Source organism: Apteryx rowi, unplaced genomic scaffold (assembly GCF_003343035.1).
Source record: "Apteryx rowi isolate R43461 unplaced genomic scaffold, aptRow1 scaffold_548, whole genome shotgun sequence".
Classification (NCBI taxonomy): domain Eukaryota; kingdom Metazoa; phylum Chordata; class Aves; order Apterygiformes; family Apterygidae; genus Apteryx; species Apteryx rowi.
This window is the reverse complement of record NW_020450814.1, coordinates 64,040-82,658: the sequence shown is the minus strand read 5'-3', so window position 1 is coordinate 82,658 and position 18,619 is coordinate 64,040. Positions and strand designations below refer to the sequence as shown.

General features: G+C 38.9%; 1 protein-coding gene across 3 annotated transcripts in view; it reads left to right on the top strand.

Annotated features, from left to right (window-relative positions):
• The first annotated feature begins 70 nt into the window (after nucleotides 1–70).
• The window catches only part of ZNF704 (zinc finger protein 704), an 82,393-nt gene continuing 63,844 nt past the window's right edge, over nucleotides 71–18,619 (top strand). Inside the window, exons 1-2 of one of the 3 annotated variants that reach the window (XM_026081382.1) lie at nucleotides 71–112; nucleotides 16,890–17,137. In XM_026081382.1, the coding sequence (XP_025937167.1) occupies nucleotides 16,911–17,137 (227 nt within the window). In that variant the 5' untranslated portion in view covers nucleotides 71–112; nucleotides 16,890–16,910. Of the gene's footprint in view, nucleotides 113–2,987; nucleotides 3,019–16,889; nucleotides 17,138–18,619 lie in introns of those variants that run through there. The other 2 variants (XM_026081384.1, XM_026081383.1) reach the window with 2 other exon arrangements.

The window sequence follows — 18,619 nt, the reverse complement described above, 5'->3', positions numbered from 1 at the left end:
GCGGCGCGGTGCCCCGCGGCGGGCCCGCGCTCAGTAAGTCCCGGACAAAGCGGCCGTGGCCGGTGCCGCCGCGGCGAGCGGGGGAAGCGAGCTGCTCCGCGTCGCCAGCGCGGTAACTGCAAGGGGCGGGCTGGCTGGCTCCCGGGGCGCCGGGACTGCCTTTGCCTTTCCTTTTTTAACCCTGAGAAAAATTAACATTTTAGCAAAAGCTGAGAGGCGGGGAGGGGGGGCAGTCGAAATGATCCGTGCTGTGATTAAAATATAGGTGTAGGGAGCTGCTGATATTTGAAAGAGTTCGAGTACTGAGACTAAATAAATTCTTGGTTGAAGTGCATGGCGCGAGGCTTGCTAGGGTGGTTGTGAAGATGCACCGTTTTCAACTTGGCCGTTTTCGAAGGCTCTTTCAGGAGTAGAGTTGGACCTGTGTGTGTGTGTTACCTGGTACACAGTGCTGGGAAGGGCGCTAGAGGAATCCTACAGTTAGAAGGCAACCACAGTAAGGATACTTTAAGTGATTTAAGTGATATTTTTGTTTTGTAACCATGTTTATGAAAAGTTTCTAAATGTTGGAATACTGTGCAGAGACCTAATTCAAACCAGATTATTCGGTTAATCTGAATTTGGTGCTGAGTGCTTGCAGGCAGAGATCCTACAAATTTAGGCTTAATTATTTTATCATGTGGGGTTTTCTGTAATTATTATTCTCTTGGGATAACCCAGGGCAGTGGAGTTCAGTCTATGTGCCAGTCTACAGAGGATTCGTGTGATGGATACGCAGCAATTATGGCCAAGAGATGTGTGTGAAAGTGCAGAGGGTATCCATTTTGATTTTTTTTTTTTTTTAATAGTCTGTGTAATAATTCCTAATTAACAGGAGATAGAGGTAGCCTTGTTGCAGTGCCACGTTGACGCTGGAGTCTTCCCTGTATCCACAAGAAAATCAAATGGAAACCAGCAGAAATAAAAGTTATCCCTGTATTGTTTCAGTGAGTTTGGTACAGTGGTGACAGAGTAAATCTGACCGAGTTTGGTCACTGGGGTCTCTGAATAACTGTTCGGCGGGGTTGTCAAACACCGTGACACATCATTATGATCTGGATGGGTCAGGCCATCCGTACCACTGAGGCCTCCAAGCGCTGACAAGCTCTAACTACTTTGTTACTACAAAACTATATGCACGATGCTTAAACCATAGCCGGAGGACAAAGGGCGCTGTACTTGGCTTCTGGGGCCACAAGTCTCTCGATGGCACTGAAACTGTCAGTGTTGCAGAAGGCTTAGAGATAGTTACCCTTTTTATTTAATAGGAGAAGAAAGTAATGCAGAATTCTCAAATGGAGAACAGTAATCTGAAATATCAGTCAGATTACACAGCTATAAATCTGTGTATAATATGGGTTATCTGAATATACTGTTCTTTCTGTCAACACTCATCACCTCATCACACTTTTGAACAGTAGGTCTCTTAATAAAAGTTAAGGTAGTTGGGGTTTCACTTAAGAGCATATGTAGGCATAAGAATATGTACTTAATTCCCTGGAAAGTAAATCTGTTTCATAGATGAGATCACTGCAGTAATATGTATTAGGCTACTTTTAGTATACAAAACAGACTCTCAAATCTTCTGTGAATTGTAGTTCAATATATAGGTGATGGTATTTACTGTCTTTGGAAGAATATTTCTAACTGTCATGACATGCTCAATTTTTGGTTCCAGTATTTACACTTCTAAGTACCATAAAGAATGGAAAATGTTATAATTTAACATTTTAAAGAAATTAAAGCATCTTTGCTTTGTGTTTATTTCTTTAGGGAATGATAGTGTAGGAGTACTTAAAGCTTAATCTAAGAGGTCTTTTGAACAGTTTTAAAAGAACAGATTAAAAGTGAATAAAGTAGATAAAAACAAATGCAGAGAACTGGCTGCAAAACTATGAGAGGATAATAGGTCTTGCGCAATATATCTGTCATCAATCAAACTGGATTCTTGGCAATGGGGAACTGACATAGGATCAGGAGCATTTGACTCCCTGACCGTAGACTTCTGAGTAAGGGTCAAAAAGTGAACTGAATTGATATCCGCTGTTGAGATAGTGCATTAATTGATAGAGTGTCAAATATACTACAGAGCAAGAGTAGTCCTGAAGAGCTTTAGAATTAAGGCAGACTTGAAAACAAAGTGATTCAGGTGCTGTTTTTAAGAGTATACTCTTCCCACATAATGCAGTTAAAAAGTAGCATGCAATGTTTTGTTGTGCAGTGCAGATAGAGGTGACACACATGTATACGTGACCTCTGTGCCCTTTGGTAGAATGGCATTTTAGATCTAAAGACTCATGGGCTTTTCACAAAATCACTTCCACAGAGCGCATCCCAGTAGCCCAGTTCAGTGTGGGTAAAAGTGTGGATGAATGTATTGTAGAACCTGCAGTGGAATTAATTATTTAAAAAGGCACCTGAGAATTTGGTACACATCAAGATGAAAAGTATTTGTGCCATCAAGTCTTGCAGCCATGTTTTTTCCAGTGTCGGGAAGTCTGCTGTGTACCCTGCGTAGCTGCACCAGTTTCTGTCACTCTAAAATATGTGGAGAGAGATAGGAAGCAGTAGTTCCTAAAGACAAGTCTTATGTTTCCAATTCCTAAAGTCTTGGAAAGAGAGAATAGATAAAAATGAGAGACAGAGACAGAGAAGGTCACTACAGGGCTTGTGAAAGATACAAAAATGCTTCTTTGTTTCACCGTAGCCACCTAATATTATATGACCTAGAATTCAGCTTAATCTATACGGAAGCGGGCTCAGTTTTACCCATCTAGCAAAGTGAAATTTGCAACACCTTCAGAGTGCGAGTCTGCGTTAAAGATTTCCAAGTGGGGATGGCAGGTGTTGGTAGGAGCCTAGACTAAGTCCAGTAAAAATTATGCTTTTGGATATGATTTCTTTTTAAATAAGAAGGCTGTGTAGTATATGGAATGTAGAAGAATCTCCAAAGTTTGTCTGGAAGAAATTGGATGCCTGGTATGTATATATATTGTTTTGCTTGGTTGAATTCTCTTTCATCTCCTTTGCTCCTTTTTCTGACTCTTTCTAAAACCCAGTATGAATTCATTATCGGCCTTTAATTCAAAAGTTCAGATTTAGTGTTTGAATCAATTATAGGCTCATACTTGGGCAAAAAGAACTTTTTGTTTGATTAGCAAAGGCTATTTAATTTAGCTTTCATATGTGCGTGCAAATATATTTTAACAGGCCATTTGCAAGATGCAAAATTCTTCAGATATCAGATTTACTCAGTGGTGAAGAGATCTCAAAAACCCATTAGGAACTTGCATACAAACCTAAGAGTAAACTGAAATGTTCCCTCTCAGATAATAATGGTAATAACTGTTAGTATTAATGAAAATGAATTTATAATGTCAGAACTCCTGTTCTGATCTTGGAGCCTGTTATGCAAGGCTTTGTATGCAAACACAGAACAAACAGATAATCTATATAATCCCTATTGTATAAAGTTGAAGGGTAGCACAAGAGCTAACAAATGGCTATTGGTAGACAGTGGAAGACAAGGAAACAGTAAGACAGCATAGGCAGGTTAAAACCAGTAGCTCAGCCATGTTTTTGTAAGTAAATAAACATTTAATTTATAAGTTTCAAATGCCATTTAGTTTCCTACTGTCCTTGGGTGAAATCCTGGCTAGTGAAGTTGGTGTGGAAACTGTGCAACTAGACTTGGGATTTTTCTTCCTGATTAAAAATAAAAAAGTTTATACATAGTATATGTGAGTGGAGGCAGAGATGGGGGTGGTGAGATTGTAAGATGGTATTTTTTTTTTTCTCCACTCTCCCATAATAAGGCATGAATGGAAATAACTTGCTGGTTTTTTTAAATGCAATTTTTTTGTTGTTGTTTTTTTGGACAAAGACCAGACATAACCATATTGCCCTTAAAAGGCACTGTATTTGAAAACTGTGGCTATGTGAGAATAAAGAAGTATAATGGAGCCACTAACTTTTTTGATCCTTGTTTGTTAGACTGTTTGCAGTCTAGAATGAATTCAGTTTAGAATGACCAATTAGTTGCCTTCATGTATGCAGTATATACCATTAGACAGATACATGCTGCTCTGTCTTTTTGTATTTGAGAACTAAATGTGGAAGCAATGTTCTTCATGGACCAGTCATCAACATTTGTAATGTGTTATACCTGATGTAGGGACTCATAGACCATCTGGGCCTGGCCTGGCCTGGCCCGGCCCGGCCCTGTGCTGGTCTTTCTAACCCTGCTTCTGACCTGAGTTCACCAGGAAGCCTAATGGGTCTGTAGCTCACCTTTGTACACTCAAATCCTACTCTACCATGTGTTTTCCCAGCTGTTAAATTTGATCACTGAAGTGTACTGGAGTTTCTGAGGGCACCAGAGAGATCTTAAAAGGCTGTAGGATAAACCTGTGCCTCGAACTGTGCTGCTTGGCCACATCAAAGATTTGGAGTTTTGCTGCTTGGGCAGTAGAGAGCATGCTGGTCCCAGCTGGTGTCTGCTCTGTTAATACTGTTGTGGATTGAGCAGTGGTGTGTTTTTTGTTTGTTTTTGGCTGTTTGTTTTGTTTTCCCTCAGGATGAGAATGGCTGTTGGCTTTCTGATCCTTACCCTTAAGTATTTGTAATACTTTCAAGTGATTTATTGAATGACTTATGGCTAAAAGTAGTAAACAGCTTGACTATTCCTATTGCTTGAGGTCAACCTCAAGCAAATGAATAGAGAAGAATGCTGGGCTAAGAGAACTCCTATTAGTATCTTTATTTATTTGTGAAGATTAAAGGGCAAATGTGAAGTAAATAAAGAGAGTGTGCATTAACTCCTATGGGGTGTGCATCAGCTTAGATTTCATGTTCTGGTGTTGTCATCTTTAACTGTTGGATGTTGCGGAACAGAGCATGTAAGAATTTCGTGTTACCAGTACTGATGAACAATCTGTAATTTGATTGCTTCCACCATTTTGGCAACTTGCCAAAGTTTCCAATCTGAAATGATGATTGTGGTGACACTTGTCTCATTGTATTAAAAAGCACGTGTGTGGGCGGTATTTGTTGTTTGACAACAAAACTGATGAAGACAGGAAACTGAACAACTCTTATTTGAACTTTGGATAAAAATGCAGATCTCTTTACTGTCATTTTTTAAAAAGGACTTCCAAAAAATCCTAAACAAGCTGAAGTTGGTGGGAAAAATCCCACTAGCATAAACAGAACTGGAATTTAGCCCAATTACATAACCACATGTATGTATCCATTAGTCTCCTAAAACCTTTCCACAGAAGCCCTAATAATTTTTAAGTATCGCTTCAAACCACAGGGGACAGTTACGATCATTGGGCACGGAATCAGAGAAGAGGAAAAATGCCTCCATGATTAGATACCAAAGTGTGAAATTATATAACTCATCATTTTACCATCTTTAGTGTATTTTTTTTAAAGATAATGGCAAAAAGGTTACTTGAACTTTAGATAGGCAATGCAATTATGACAAACAGTCATAAAATTGGATGGTTACTTAAAAATTTTCTGCTTCAGCAGATAAAGTGGCTAATGCTTGTGTCATACTGACGTAGAGAAGAAACTTTACAATAACCTTATATAAATGGGACGTTGTAAAGTTTGTGAGCTAAACATTTGAGCTAACTTGACCTTTTATACATACATGCATATCCCTTTGAAACAACCAAAAGAACTATATTTGGATTAAAAATGCCTTTGCATATTTTTTCACAAGTCCTCTTTTAATTAATTGTAACCAATGTAAGTACTGTCAAAGGAAAAATCTGAAACTATTTTATTACTGTAAAATATTTCTAAAGAAAATACTCTGGTATAGTTCTTGCTGTTCTTAGGATTTAGTGTTGTGGTTCCTCACGGTTTACTAGTGCTAGGGAAGGCCATGGAAAATGGTCCTCAGCTGGCTTACAGAACTCTGTGTCATAAAGAGAAAAATTAATACGAATGAAGTGGTGGTTGCTGAGGATTTACAGTGATGCTTTCCTTCAAAGTGTGTGGGCACAATTATCCTAGCGGAGTGCAGGAGAGAGGTGGTTTGTTTTTCTGTTCGTCCTGGGTGCTCCCTCTGCTGGAGCAGCAGAACAGCCTTGGCAGAGCAGGGTGCTTTGTGCTCTGGGCACTAGGTAAAACCAGAAGGTGTCGTTTGAGGTAGCACGGTGAGCTGGTTTACTGCCTCATCAGCACCAAAAGCATTAAAGCATTCGCCTTTCCATCTTTCCTTCTTTCTCCAGCTCCCAGCTATGCACTAGTAACTGGTTACCTTTGCATGTGCCACAATTTGTTAGGTGCTTCTGTGAGCTACTTTAACTTAGTGAAGCAGTGGGATGCAAGTACAGCAAAAAGTCTGTAGCATGGGTGGGATTTTTTGTTTGTTTTTTTTGTTTTTTTGTGTGTGTGTGGTTGTCCTAATGAGTTAAAGGTGGCTGATGGTAGGACTTGTCAAGCACCTTGCCTAGTGCAAGGGAAAAAATGGGACCTCACAGGTAAGGCACAGAAAAAAAGGCGAAGGAAAGGGAGAAAAGGAGCGAGCCTTCCTGCCTTTGAGCTGACCAGCTGGGCTGCCCACAGACTACAGGCTTAGATTGGTCTTTGAGTTCTTCGTGAAGACTCCTCTCCCAGGAGGCCTACTGTTGCATCCTTCTAGTTTGCTAGCGGTTTGATAGGGGGTTGGTTTCTCAAGCAATGAGGAGGCCAAGGTCATGTTTGACTTCTGGAAGTTTCCATTAGTGTTATTCTGTGGCTTCCAGGTATAACTGCTGTTGATCAGTGTTCTCACATGAGATCAAACTCTTCGATCTCACTTCTCTGTGTAGTTAAATAAACGTCTCTGCTGACACCTTTCCCCCTCTGAGAGGAAAACTGGTAATGCTTTTATCTGGAGCCAAGCATAGCTTTGGGAGAACCTCTTAACTGGTAGCCATGCTCCTTGTTCATCTCCTTTGAAGGATCATGCTTTCTACTTCCAGAGTCGAGATCAGTTAGAGGAGGTAAAAATGCGTGCATAATATTGATATTGCAATATCTAGTACTGGTAAGGATCAGCACTGGCCCATGTAGCTTTCATTCACAGTGCCTATTTCATCCAGAAATTACAGCAGATGATACAACTGAGAACTTCCTTAGTTTTATTTTACTGCAATCTCATCATTTAAAAAAATACTTGAGTGAAGACTCTTTTCCCATCTTGTTTGGACAAACAGATTAAAATTTTGTGCCCGTATAGGGGATCTTCCATCTGCAGTCTCTTGCTGGCTGACTTCTTTTAAAGTCAGATGACAGCTTCTGGCATTAGAAATCACACACCTCTTCATCCCTTGTTTGAAAGAGATCTTGAAAGTAAAGCTAATATGGCTTTCTTTCCACTAGCAATACTCACTATGTATCTATCGAAACAGAGCAGGAAAGCTTCCATTGCAGATGAAACGCACAAGCGTGTAATAAGAACACCTGATTTAATAGTAGTCACTAATTACAGCTTTTAATTACAACTAATAACTTTAGCAGAAATAAGAGCAAAAGTATTTGGATTTTGATGAACTTCCCTGCTACCCTGCAACAATACCCTAATTTTTTAGTCCCAATTCTAATTTTGCCAAACTTTCCCAGAGATGGACGAACAGACATAGGTGCATCATGTTCTTCTGTTCTTTACTGTTCTTTGGCCAACCCAGTCTGCACAGTTTCTGTCCCTCGTGTCCTACGCATAGCCCAAGCCAAGCCCTTTGCGTGCCCCAGCAGCATTACAAAATGCCAAAACATATTCACTTGGTGTGGGATGGCAAGTGCTGGAGAGGTGAGAAGACCATATTGTATTGCAGGGTACTTTCCGAGTCACAAAACCAGGCACGTATGCCACTTGGAGAAAATATGGTAATTGGTTTAGTTAATTTTATACACACTGTTTGTGAAACCAATAATTGGAAAACCAATTGTAGCTTCCCAGCCATGGCTAACCAAGTCCCTTTTAACTTGCATCCTGTGGAATACCCAAGAGTTCAATGGTGAGCATATTTAGCAGCGCTTAAAATGCAATAAAAAGATTGCTAAATGAAAAAATAGAACTGTTTCTGGCAAATATGATTCTTCACTTTCCTTCTGTTTAAGGCTTTCCAAACTAGCTTCTAACTTTTTAGATGTTTAGGGGCAATGTATTTTTGGAGTGTTGGTTTTTTGTTGTTGTTGTTGTTGTTTTTAAAGAAAAAGGAAGACAGGACTTAAGTCTGCTTCTGAGATCCTTCCAGAAATTTCTGTACATGGCAGCCAACTCAAAGTGAAATCCAGCTATCCAAGTTTTCAGAACTCTGACTGGAAAGGACTTCTGTGGGTTTGGATCCACAAGTAATCCACTTCCATATGCAGAAAATCCAAAATTCAGAGTGTTGGAGTGTGCGTTTTTTTTTTTTTTTTTTGTAAACATTGCCACCAAATTCTGAAGATGGACTTAATCAATAATTAGTATTAATAATCATTAGGAATAATTATATTTTGTAATTATTATTGTTATCTGATTATCTTAGAAGTGATGGCATGTGTATTTATTTTTGTAGGAAACTTGTTAATGTTGTATTTGGGCTGGAAAAGGAAACTTGCCATACTTTCACATCTTTATCCCAGTGATCATGTGATGGAGGAAAAAAGGCCATACTATGTGTGAATTAGTTTAGTTTAGAATCAAAAAAGAGGTATGGTGACGTCCATGAATTCCTAGTTTTCCCCTCCCTTTCTCCCCCTCCTCCAGTCTTACAACCAGCTCTCTCTACAGTCTCACTGACCTCTATGCTCCTTTTGTTGGTTCTCGCAGAAAGTTTTGTGCACGCAACAGCATTTCAGATGTCTTGAGTTGATGATTGTCCTATAAGGGGTACAAGAGATACCCAGATGAGTATCAAATTTTCAAATGTGGGTATGTGCTTAAAGGTATAGGTGAGTGTTTTGGTCATTCATTTGCATATATGCTGTATAATTCAGGAGCACCTTATGTTGGTGCTGGGGGATACGCTTTTTGCAGGTAAATTATGTATAGCCAGATAAGTGTGGACATACACATTAAAATGAAAGGATAGGAACTTCTTGCTTACTCCAGCTGTTGCTGTCTAGCACCATTATGAATCCTTCCAGTATAAATGTGTTTAGATTTGTATTTTAATATTAAAAAAAAAAAAAAAACACTCCACACAGTTTTGTGTTCAGTCAAATGATGGAGATATAGACTTTGTCCTAGCCAGGTTGAAAATGAATACTGCAGTCCCACTTACCTATTGGAGAGAACATAGTGACCTTAAAATGCATTATCTTTTGTATTGTTAGAGAGCAGCAGTTTACAAATGCTTAAAGTGATTAGATTGACACAGTTTATGTGTAACGAGCAACCACTCGTGAAGCAAGCAATTAAATGCAAAGTATACTCCAAAATGTAATAATACATGGAAATTCAGGGCAGAGTATTTCCAAGCATCATTATAACAATCTGTCTTATCTCTTTGTATTCCTGTATGAATAGAGATTTATGGTGGAATAGAAATTCAGTTTGTACAATGCAGTCTTTCCTTCCAGTGATAATGCAGTTTGGGGGTGGAAAAATGAGTTTCTTTTTATGTAAAGAACTCTTTTAAGAGAACTTGAACTGGAAATACTGTATGAAGTAGTAAGAATAAACCAAAACCTTTGTCCTTTCAGGAATTTAATCTAAATATATGTCTTTTCTACTTGTGCGGTGTTATCTTGGTGGTAAGTTCAGTGTTTCTCATTGCTGCTTATTGTATTTTGCTGTGAACTTTACTTGTGATTTCTGTCTTGTTCATAAAATGGGTAGAATTGTCATTATCCCAGAACATGGCCTCACTGTTGCAGATAGGACTGTGCCTGAAAATAGGCTTATGGCTATTGATCTCTCATTTTGGCTGAACTTTTAAAATATGTATAGTGTTAAATATATTCATTTCATTATTTTCTGTATGCATTAATACTTCCCATTAATACTGCTAGACTGAAATATATTGATTCCTATTTCCTCTCCCCCATCAAGCTACATTTTTATTCCCTAGTGGATCAAAAATGGTGTTAAAGCCTTGTTTAAAAAAATCTCATGACTTTTGTTTTCTTACCAGACTGAATTTTTATGAGTGGTCCACAACACATAGCATGCTTACATCTATTTTAGAAAATAGAAACAGATGGTCATAAAGCCAGGATGAAAAAATTGCCTATAAAAAACAATAGAAATGTATTGCAGGCTGGCCAGTACTAAACTGTCTTGTGGCTATTAGTGTCTTTACTATTAATTAAAAGAGGTCTCTTGTGAAATTAGACCAACCGATTATGTAGTAACTCAAATAGAAATTACGAATACCTGTCTTTATCTTCTTTAAAAGCTATATAGTTTTAATGTTGTAAATCCACCTAGGACACAGAATGAAGTTAAAATGTTTTATTATGGACAATGTAGATTTATCCAAAATAGGACAGTGCATTGGGTGATTATCTGTTTAAAAAAAGGGGGGAGTGAAAAAAAGCCCAAGACTGGAAAACAACTAGTGTAGCTTATAAGAGATCTTGTTGGTTCTTGGAGTGAAGTGACATGGAGGCTGAATCCACTTATGGCCTGTTTGGGCGCCAGTTGAAATGATGGAAGTATAATTTTAGGATTGAGAAAGAGAAAAGGAAGTTTGGAAGAAAAAAAAAAGGGGGGGGGGAAACATGGCAGTGGCATCAGGAACGTTAAAATGCAGGTGTTTTCTTCAAGCAGCTAGTTTCCCAAAGCATATTACCACTAGGATTTTTTTTTTGAGTTTTGGATGCAGTAAAGATTCACACAAATACTTCTCTCTCCCTATGTAAAATATTTTTTTTATAAGTTTTAGAAATAGTTTTTCTTTTGTAAATTGAGCTCTAATCTGTATGAAATAAACATAATGGCATAAATAGGCCACAGTCTCAAGATTACTTAATTTACCCAGGCTGAATCCTGGGATTCAAACTGTGCAAAAAGGGCTTTCTCAGGCATGCTTTAGGCCTTCCACAATCCCAATAGACATGTGAGGAAAAATACAAGTTAGCCAGTGTCTCCAGAAGGTCGGAGCAGCCTGCTGGGCTCTCGCTCCCATCCCGCTGCTTGACAGTAGGACATAAGCTGTGTTCTGCGAAGCTGCTGTTTGCTGGGCTGTTTCTTGGCAGACAGATGCAATCACACGTGCGGCCAGATTTTCAGCTGGCGTAAATTAATGTAGCTTCACTGAAGAAGCTGCATTGAGTTGCAGGGTTAGATGCAGTTGCTGTTCAGCTAAATGATGCTCTACGCTGTCCATCTGCCGTCTTTTCGTGCAGTTCTGTCATATTCAGTGCCCACAGCCCAATTTCTTGTTGGTAAATTAGCCTTTGAGTTGTTTATAAAACTGACAGCAAAGTATGCACAATATGTGGCATAACAGTTCTTTTGATTGTTTTTCTATTACCACTGATCTGTGTAGACCATCACAAACCATGTTAAAAACAAGGTCAGTGCCCCTGATGTGCCCACCTCTATTGACAGGTATTGCACAAAAAAATTGGGACTTTGAAAGAGCTTAGGTGGGAGTCAGTTTTTACATTTGAAGGTGTATTTCTATGTGTTTGGATCACATACAGATAAATGCAGCTAATATTCCAGGGAGGTTAATACTTTGCATTGTATAGGAAACACAGACATCTTAATGCCTGTTAAATGCTAGCGAACTATTTGAAAATAACTAACTTAACTTTTTAAGCAGCAATACATCAGAAGCAAAGGAAGAAACTAAAGCCCAGTCATGTTGTACTCAAGAGATTACACGCGTTGGATATAATTCTTTCAGTTTGCATGTAAATATTATCAGATAGGTCTACTTATTCTAGTATTTACTGATCCTTTGGCTAGGTCGTTCAGTACTTGACCTATTTGATCAGCAAATGACTAGGGGAAAAAAGATTATTTGCTGTTGAGAGCAAAATCCAAGCTCAAATTTAACTGGAATTAAAATTTGACTGTAATGTGGTCATCTGATCAGTGATATGCCTTTGGGCATAGCAAAAACTGACTGCAAATATGATTAGTCATAAACTCTAGGAAAATTGCAGTCTAAAGAAAAAATTCTCTAAATTCCCTAAAAATTCTGTTGAAGTTGAGTATGCTTTAATTTGGGCAGGACTTTCATTGCAGTCGCATGGTCCTGTCTGGGGCATGTGAATGTCAAGACTGGTAACTTGGCTATGGTTTTACCAAATATAAGTTTTTATAGGCAGGTTAAGATGGCTTATGCCATGAAAAATTATAATGTACTAATGAAAATACTGAAAATATTAATGGTGTGGTAATCATTTGGCTGTAATGTGGAGTATTAAACTTTGAATTAAAAAAACTAATGAAACAAGAAAAAATCCTAAAAATATAACCTCAACCTAAATATATGCCATTGTCTTGGCAACCTCAAAACAGAAACTAAAATTATTTCTCCTCTTTAGTAAAGTTTCTGCTTAGAAACCAAAGCAAGAAACTTCTTTCAGTTTTTGTAGGAACAGGTTACCAAACTCTCCAGTTGAACCAGCAGCTGTCTGTCAGTCTGGTTTGGTGTGATACAGCTGACACAACACCATACCACTGACCTCAGAGCATGAGTGTTTCCAAATGAAGAGGGAGAGAGGACTCTGTGACCCGGGTCATGTCTTTGAAGCAGTTCCTGAAAATGGTCTTGCTATTAGATGTTGAAAATGCAGAGAGTGAGTGGGAAGGCCCGCTGCATAAAGAAGCATTTTTTGAAATGCAGTAGAAAGGCTAAAGAAAGAGCAGAACCCAAGTATATACACATGCCAGAACTGAGCTCTACGGCTGAAGATACAGATAACGGTGCACTGTCATTTCCAAGCAGTGGCATATCAAAAGTTTCGCTTATCCAATGACAATAGGAGGGGAGTTATCAAAGAGGGGTGGCGGTAAAAAAAACCAACTGCAGATGGAAACAAAGTTAGAGTTAAAAATTGCAGATCATTTATAACCGTTATATTTCTATAACTGAGATGTGAATTTTCAAGCAATGTCAGTTGCCTGAGGCCAGGGTACAAAGCACTTGGTTGAAAGCAAGTTGAATATTACTTATGGCTTGAGGGTGAAATTATGCAATGAACTACATAGAAAAGCAGTTACCTTAATATATAATGGCTTGTTTGAATAATTAATTGTGTGGATGTGGAAAACTCTGGAGGTTTTATCAACAGTGGATACTGGAGGCAATAAGGTAGCAAGTACTGTGGTATGATGAGAAGAATAGCCAAACCAGTATCAAACAACATAATCATATAGTTTAATAATAGCTGCACAACAAATGAAAGAGAAATGCAAAGTACCAGAAGTAAGTTAAAATAAATTGTTGTTATTATGTTAATTGCTATCTGAGACAGGTTATATCTGCTTGGACTAGACCACCTGCTACATTTTGGTGAAATTTGTTACAGATTAGTAGGACCATCAAAAGGAATATGCAAARAAAAAAAAAAGTTCCTGATAAGATATGACAGAACAGTTGGTCTTCATTTTTGGCCGTTTAACCGATGAACCTGAAGCGTTTGGGTGCAGCTCTGCAGCCCTCTGAATACTTAGATCTAACTGCCACACTCTGCCTTCAGAGCAAGGTGTGTGTGTGAGGCCCACACATCACACAGCTTATGCAGCTGCTCTCCAAGTAAACATTGCTGGCCTCTGCACCGAATAAGGTGGAAAGTCAGAGCAGGGGGAGTGTGTGATCGTGCAATGGAAGACCACATTGTAATGTTGGGGGATAGAATTTGAGTTGTGTATGCAACTTCATTTGGCATTACATAATTTCTAGGGGCTGGGTATTATAACTTGCATGGTTTCAGGTATCTTTTTCTTCAGTGTATCGATTCCGGTTCTAAGTCAATTTTGATGAAAGTTGAAGGCAACTCAGAAAGAATCTGTTAAAATCCTCAGACCCTCAAAAAGGACTTTCTGTAAATCCTTTTAAGAAGTTTCTCAAAGTCTTTAAATTAGAATTAAAGTTTTATTGTTTGTATATTTTTCTCTTAATTCTGAGTAATCACATGTTGACTCTTTTGTCTTCCAAGCAAATTTTCTTGGTAATGTCATGTATTTGTGTGAGGAAAAAGTTAGTTGTTTTATACTTATTCAATTTACATTCATAAAGGAACCATTCCATTTTCGTTCTTGAAACAACTGCCAACAGTTCTTCTACAGTAACACCAGAATAGGACACATCAAGTCATCTGTCCTAAGTATTTATGTGTTAGTGATGACATATACTTTATATAGTTAAACAAAATTACCTTGGCAAGATTGCCTTTCTGTAAACTTAAAATAACTTGCACCATTTTTAAACCTGCAAAGGTTTGAAACCTATAAATAGGGAGATTTGTGGGAAGAAGATCTTTTATACTTTTTAAAATTTATATATTTATTTATTTGTACATACATATATATACATATATTAATTTTTTGGATGATAAAAATGAGTAGCATTAAAGTGTCAGAGTTTACATAGGAAAGGATTTCTGTTTAATCTCATTTTGCGATTGCAAAGTTCTGTTAGTGTGAAATTGAACTGGCTTTGGAAACAGTCATGGGAATTTTAGAATGCCTTGGTGTTTGCACTGTTAGTATCTAAGGATAACATATCCTGGAGTTCTCCGCTGTAAAGATTAGTAATAGTGTCTCAAAATCCAGTTTTCAAGTCCTAGAAGGCTTCCAGATTTTTCCAAAGCGGTCCCTCTACTGTGGAACTACATCTGCTCAAGTCAGGACAACTAGGCATTGCTGCAGGCTGTATTCTGCTTTGCTGTATTCTGGGTCGTTGCTTTGTTTTGGGGGGAAGGGTTTGCTACCCCAGTGCATCTCGTGGACTTCTGGCAAGTTATCAGTTGAAGCTTCTAATATTAAAGGTACAGATATGTAGAAATAGCAGCACCAGTAGATACTTCTGGTTAGTGCCATGTCTTGCAGCCCGTGTTCCCTTCAGGAGAAGCCGTGTATGGCTGCGTGGGAATTGGAGGGCTGAGAGGCTGAAGGAGCTGGACCTGCAGCTGGCAGGAGGCTGAGCAGGAGGAGCAGTTTGTAACAGCCTGTGAGATAGGTCTTCCCCCGGGAAGTTGAGGAAGTGGCCAGGAAACTGTATTTCAGAGGAAAATCTAGGTCCTGGACTATATTTTATTTGCTAGGAAGAAGGAGGGGCTTTGTTCTATTAGCTTTTTATGCTGTTGACCAGAAAATCAGCACTGGTTTGTTTTATGAACGCCAGCAGGTTGTATTCCAGGGAGTGCATTTGTTAAGATACCTGTTTGCTTGTGTTGCAAAGGAGTGATGAACCTCACTTGTAAGAGGGAAGCAGCACTATGTTCACTGCGGTAAGATAGCGACTTAACAAAGTTCAACTGTAAATAAGAATGATTTAACGAGGTTCGATTGGCAAGGTTCACTCAGTTACTTACTGCATGAAGGACAGGGTCAGATGCACATACAATGGAGACCCTCCTGTTGAGTCACGAGGTTCAGAAAGGCCTTCCAAACTCCCCCTTGGAGGAGCCTAGGTGTGGCTGGATCCCATCCTAGTCTCGGACTTGGTTAATGGTTTATGTCTAAAGGAGTGTGTGAGAAGGAGACCCTCCCGTTGAGTCACAAGGTTCAGAAAGGACCCCCTTGCTTTCTAAACTCCTTCTGAGAGGAGCTTGGGTGCGGCTGGATCCAATCCTAGTCCCAGACTTGGTCAACGGTTTATGTCTAAGGGATTATGTGCACAATTAATCAGAGGTATAACTCAGTGAAGTTTTGCAAAGTTCACAAAAGTTCAGCATGCTGTTAATCACTTACTGAGGCTCTGTCATGGGTAAGGAATCTCTCTCAACCTGGAAGAGTAACCTTGAGAGGCGTCCCTGCTCAAGGGGAGGTTCTGCAGTGCAGCCTGCTGCCGTGCAGGAGAGCTCCATGGGCTCTGGGCTGCCCCCTATTTGTGTGGGGGGGAGATGATTGACTCATAGTCATATTTGCATGCTAGACGGGTCTTAGTTGGCACATGCTCAATTAGCTCCTGCATACATGCTGTTTAGAGGGAGGTCAGGTTGAGGGGGAGAGAGCACATCGCAGGGGGGAAAGGAGCACACTGTCACAGCTTGTCTAATGGGAAGCAGCAGATGTGAAGATCTAGGGAGCGCTGGCAGCAGAAGGGACAACGGGACACAGTTGCTGTCCATCTGCATGCTCCTCGCCACTGGCTCTCGGTGGTAAAGCTGGCCGGGCTCTTCTTGGAGGTCCTGCCAGCTTTAGTTAGTCTCCTCTGCCTCTAGCAGCTGAGTTGGAGCTTACCAAATTATTCTTCTGCTCATTGAGAAATTCTCCTTTACAAAAATAACTGTTAAAGAGTCCAGTAAATGGCTGTTAGAAGTTCTTTAGTTTCGTGGTTGCCTTTTAGAAAGCTATCTGTATAAATTCTGACTTTTTTACTGGAATTTTAGGAGGAAGGCAACTAGAATTTCTTTTGAAGGAAGTTATGCAGTATAGATGCATGTGCATGACATAAGTTATATATACTGCGACTTAAAGCATTCCAATTCAAATACTTTTTTGGTTTAGTATTAAGAGAAAACAGATTATTTTATCAAGCAGCCAAGAATTGTTTCTTTTTCTGGATTGTCTTCAACATTGGTGAGAAATTAATGCCAGTTTCAGAATTTATGAAGGGGAGAAAAAAGGTGTTCTCTGATTCGAAGAACGAATTAGAAGTAAATGACTAGGGATATTTTTTTCCCCTGCTTTTTAGGAAGATTAGAGGAAAATTTAATAATTGCTTTTAATTTTGCAGGCAGCCAGCATCAGGCATGAAATGACCTTCCCTGCATTTCAGCAGGAGGATGTAAAAAGTGACATCATTCAAAAACTGCCAGAGCAACAGCTTCTCTTGTTTGCCACAAAGGAGGAAGATTTAAAAACAGCAGAGACCAAAAAACCAAACAGAGTTCATGAGTATGAAAAGGAAAACACTCGTTCTATTTGTCTTCTGGAACAGAAGCGCAAGGTTGTTTCTTCAAATATTGATGTGCCTCCAGCAAGGTAAGGCAAGACTTTTTTTCTTTAAGTTTATTTTGCTTTTTCAATGCAATATTAAAGGCAAGTTTGATAAGTGGTACTGTGAACTGGTAAGACTGGTATTCATTTCCAAACAGTCCAAAGTCAATCAAAGGTTGACTACTTGAGAAATATCTGTTGGAAAACTGAAAACACTAGTAGAGGAACTGAGATTGTCTGAAATACAGGACTCTGCATCGCCTTTGCTCTTTGTGGTGTGGGAGCTGTGCAGTGTGCTGTGCTCTAGTCCGCTGACCTGTAGTACCATAGGGTCTCTGGAAACTTCATACCAAACAGTATACCCTATCTGTGCATAAAGAAAGGGTGCGAAAGAAATAAAATGGCTATTAGAAGAACAACGTATGTAGATGAGAGATTTGTTTGTTGCTTAATATAATGTGCTGTGACTGAGGCACCCCCAGAAGAGCATGTCTTAACCAGCAGAGATTGCTGACCCAGCTTCACCTTTGTCTGACAAGTAGTGCTCCGAATGAGAGAGACGGACAAAAATCATCCTACTTGCTAGCAGGTTTTTGTTTTGTTTTGTTTTGTTTTTTATCACCCCTGCAGCCACATGATGCTCACGGAACATGCAGTGACTTATTCTGGGTAGTAAGGATGTAGTAACTTTGTTTTGTTTTGTTATATCCCTGGCTAGACATTTTCATCTGGGTTGTAAAGTGGTCTGTGAAATGGATTAATAGAGAAAGTATTGAGGAAAACCCCATGCAGGGAAATCAAACTTGTACAAAATAGGGATTTAGGGGTTTTGGTATTGCTTTTTAATTTCTTATTCCTTGAGGATCTACTGTGAACTCATATAAATTTTTGCAACCTCAGTGCTCTCATCTGGGCAGTTGCACTTATAATTAAAAACTATTTATAGGGAATTATTTGGAGAAAATAATTGTTCTTTAATCTGAAGCTTGACTGACATCACAGCAAGAAAATCAATATTTGTTTGTATATTTTTGTTTCTTTCTGACATTTAAGTGGAACAATAGAGAACAAGAAGCTGAGAATGTCATACTGGCTGGTGATTTAAAGAAAAGGAGCTAGAAAATAAAGAATCTAAAATCTTCTGAACTTTAAGGAAGGACTGATTTGCTTTGAGAGTTAGAGAAGGGGAATGTACTCTAGAAAATGCTGAAAATCAGTATAAAAACACATTCAGGAGTGCTAAACAGATTAACTAGTATCATTGGTGAAATACTGACAATGAGATGTGTATTTTATGTTGCAAGATGACAAGTTGGAGGGAGGTTATTTTTTGTTGTTTGTTATTTCATGTTGGCATCAGTCTGCCTGCAAGATTTTCTTAGCCTGCCTGGTAAACTCACTTACTCACAGTATTCAGAGAAATGCCTTTCAAGTTTATTTTCTATGGTGCTGCTTAAAAATATGTAGTCAAAGTGGATATTTTGTTGTTTTTGACTTCCTTCCTTTTTTTTTTTTTTTTTTTTTTTT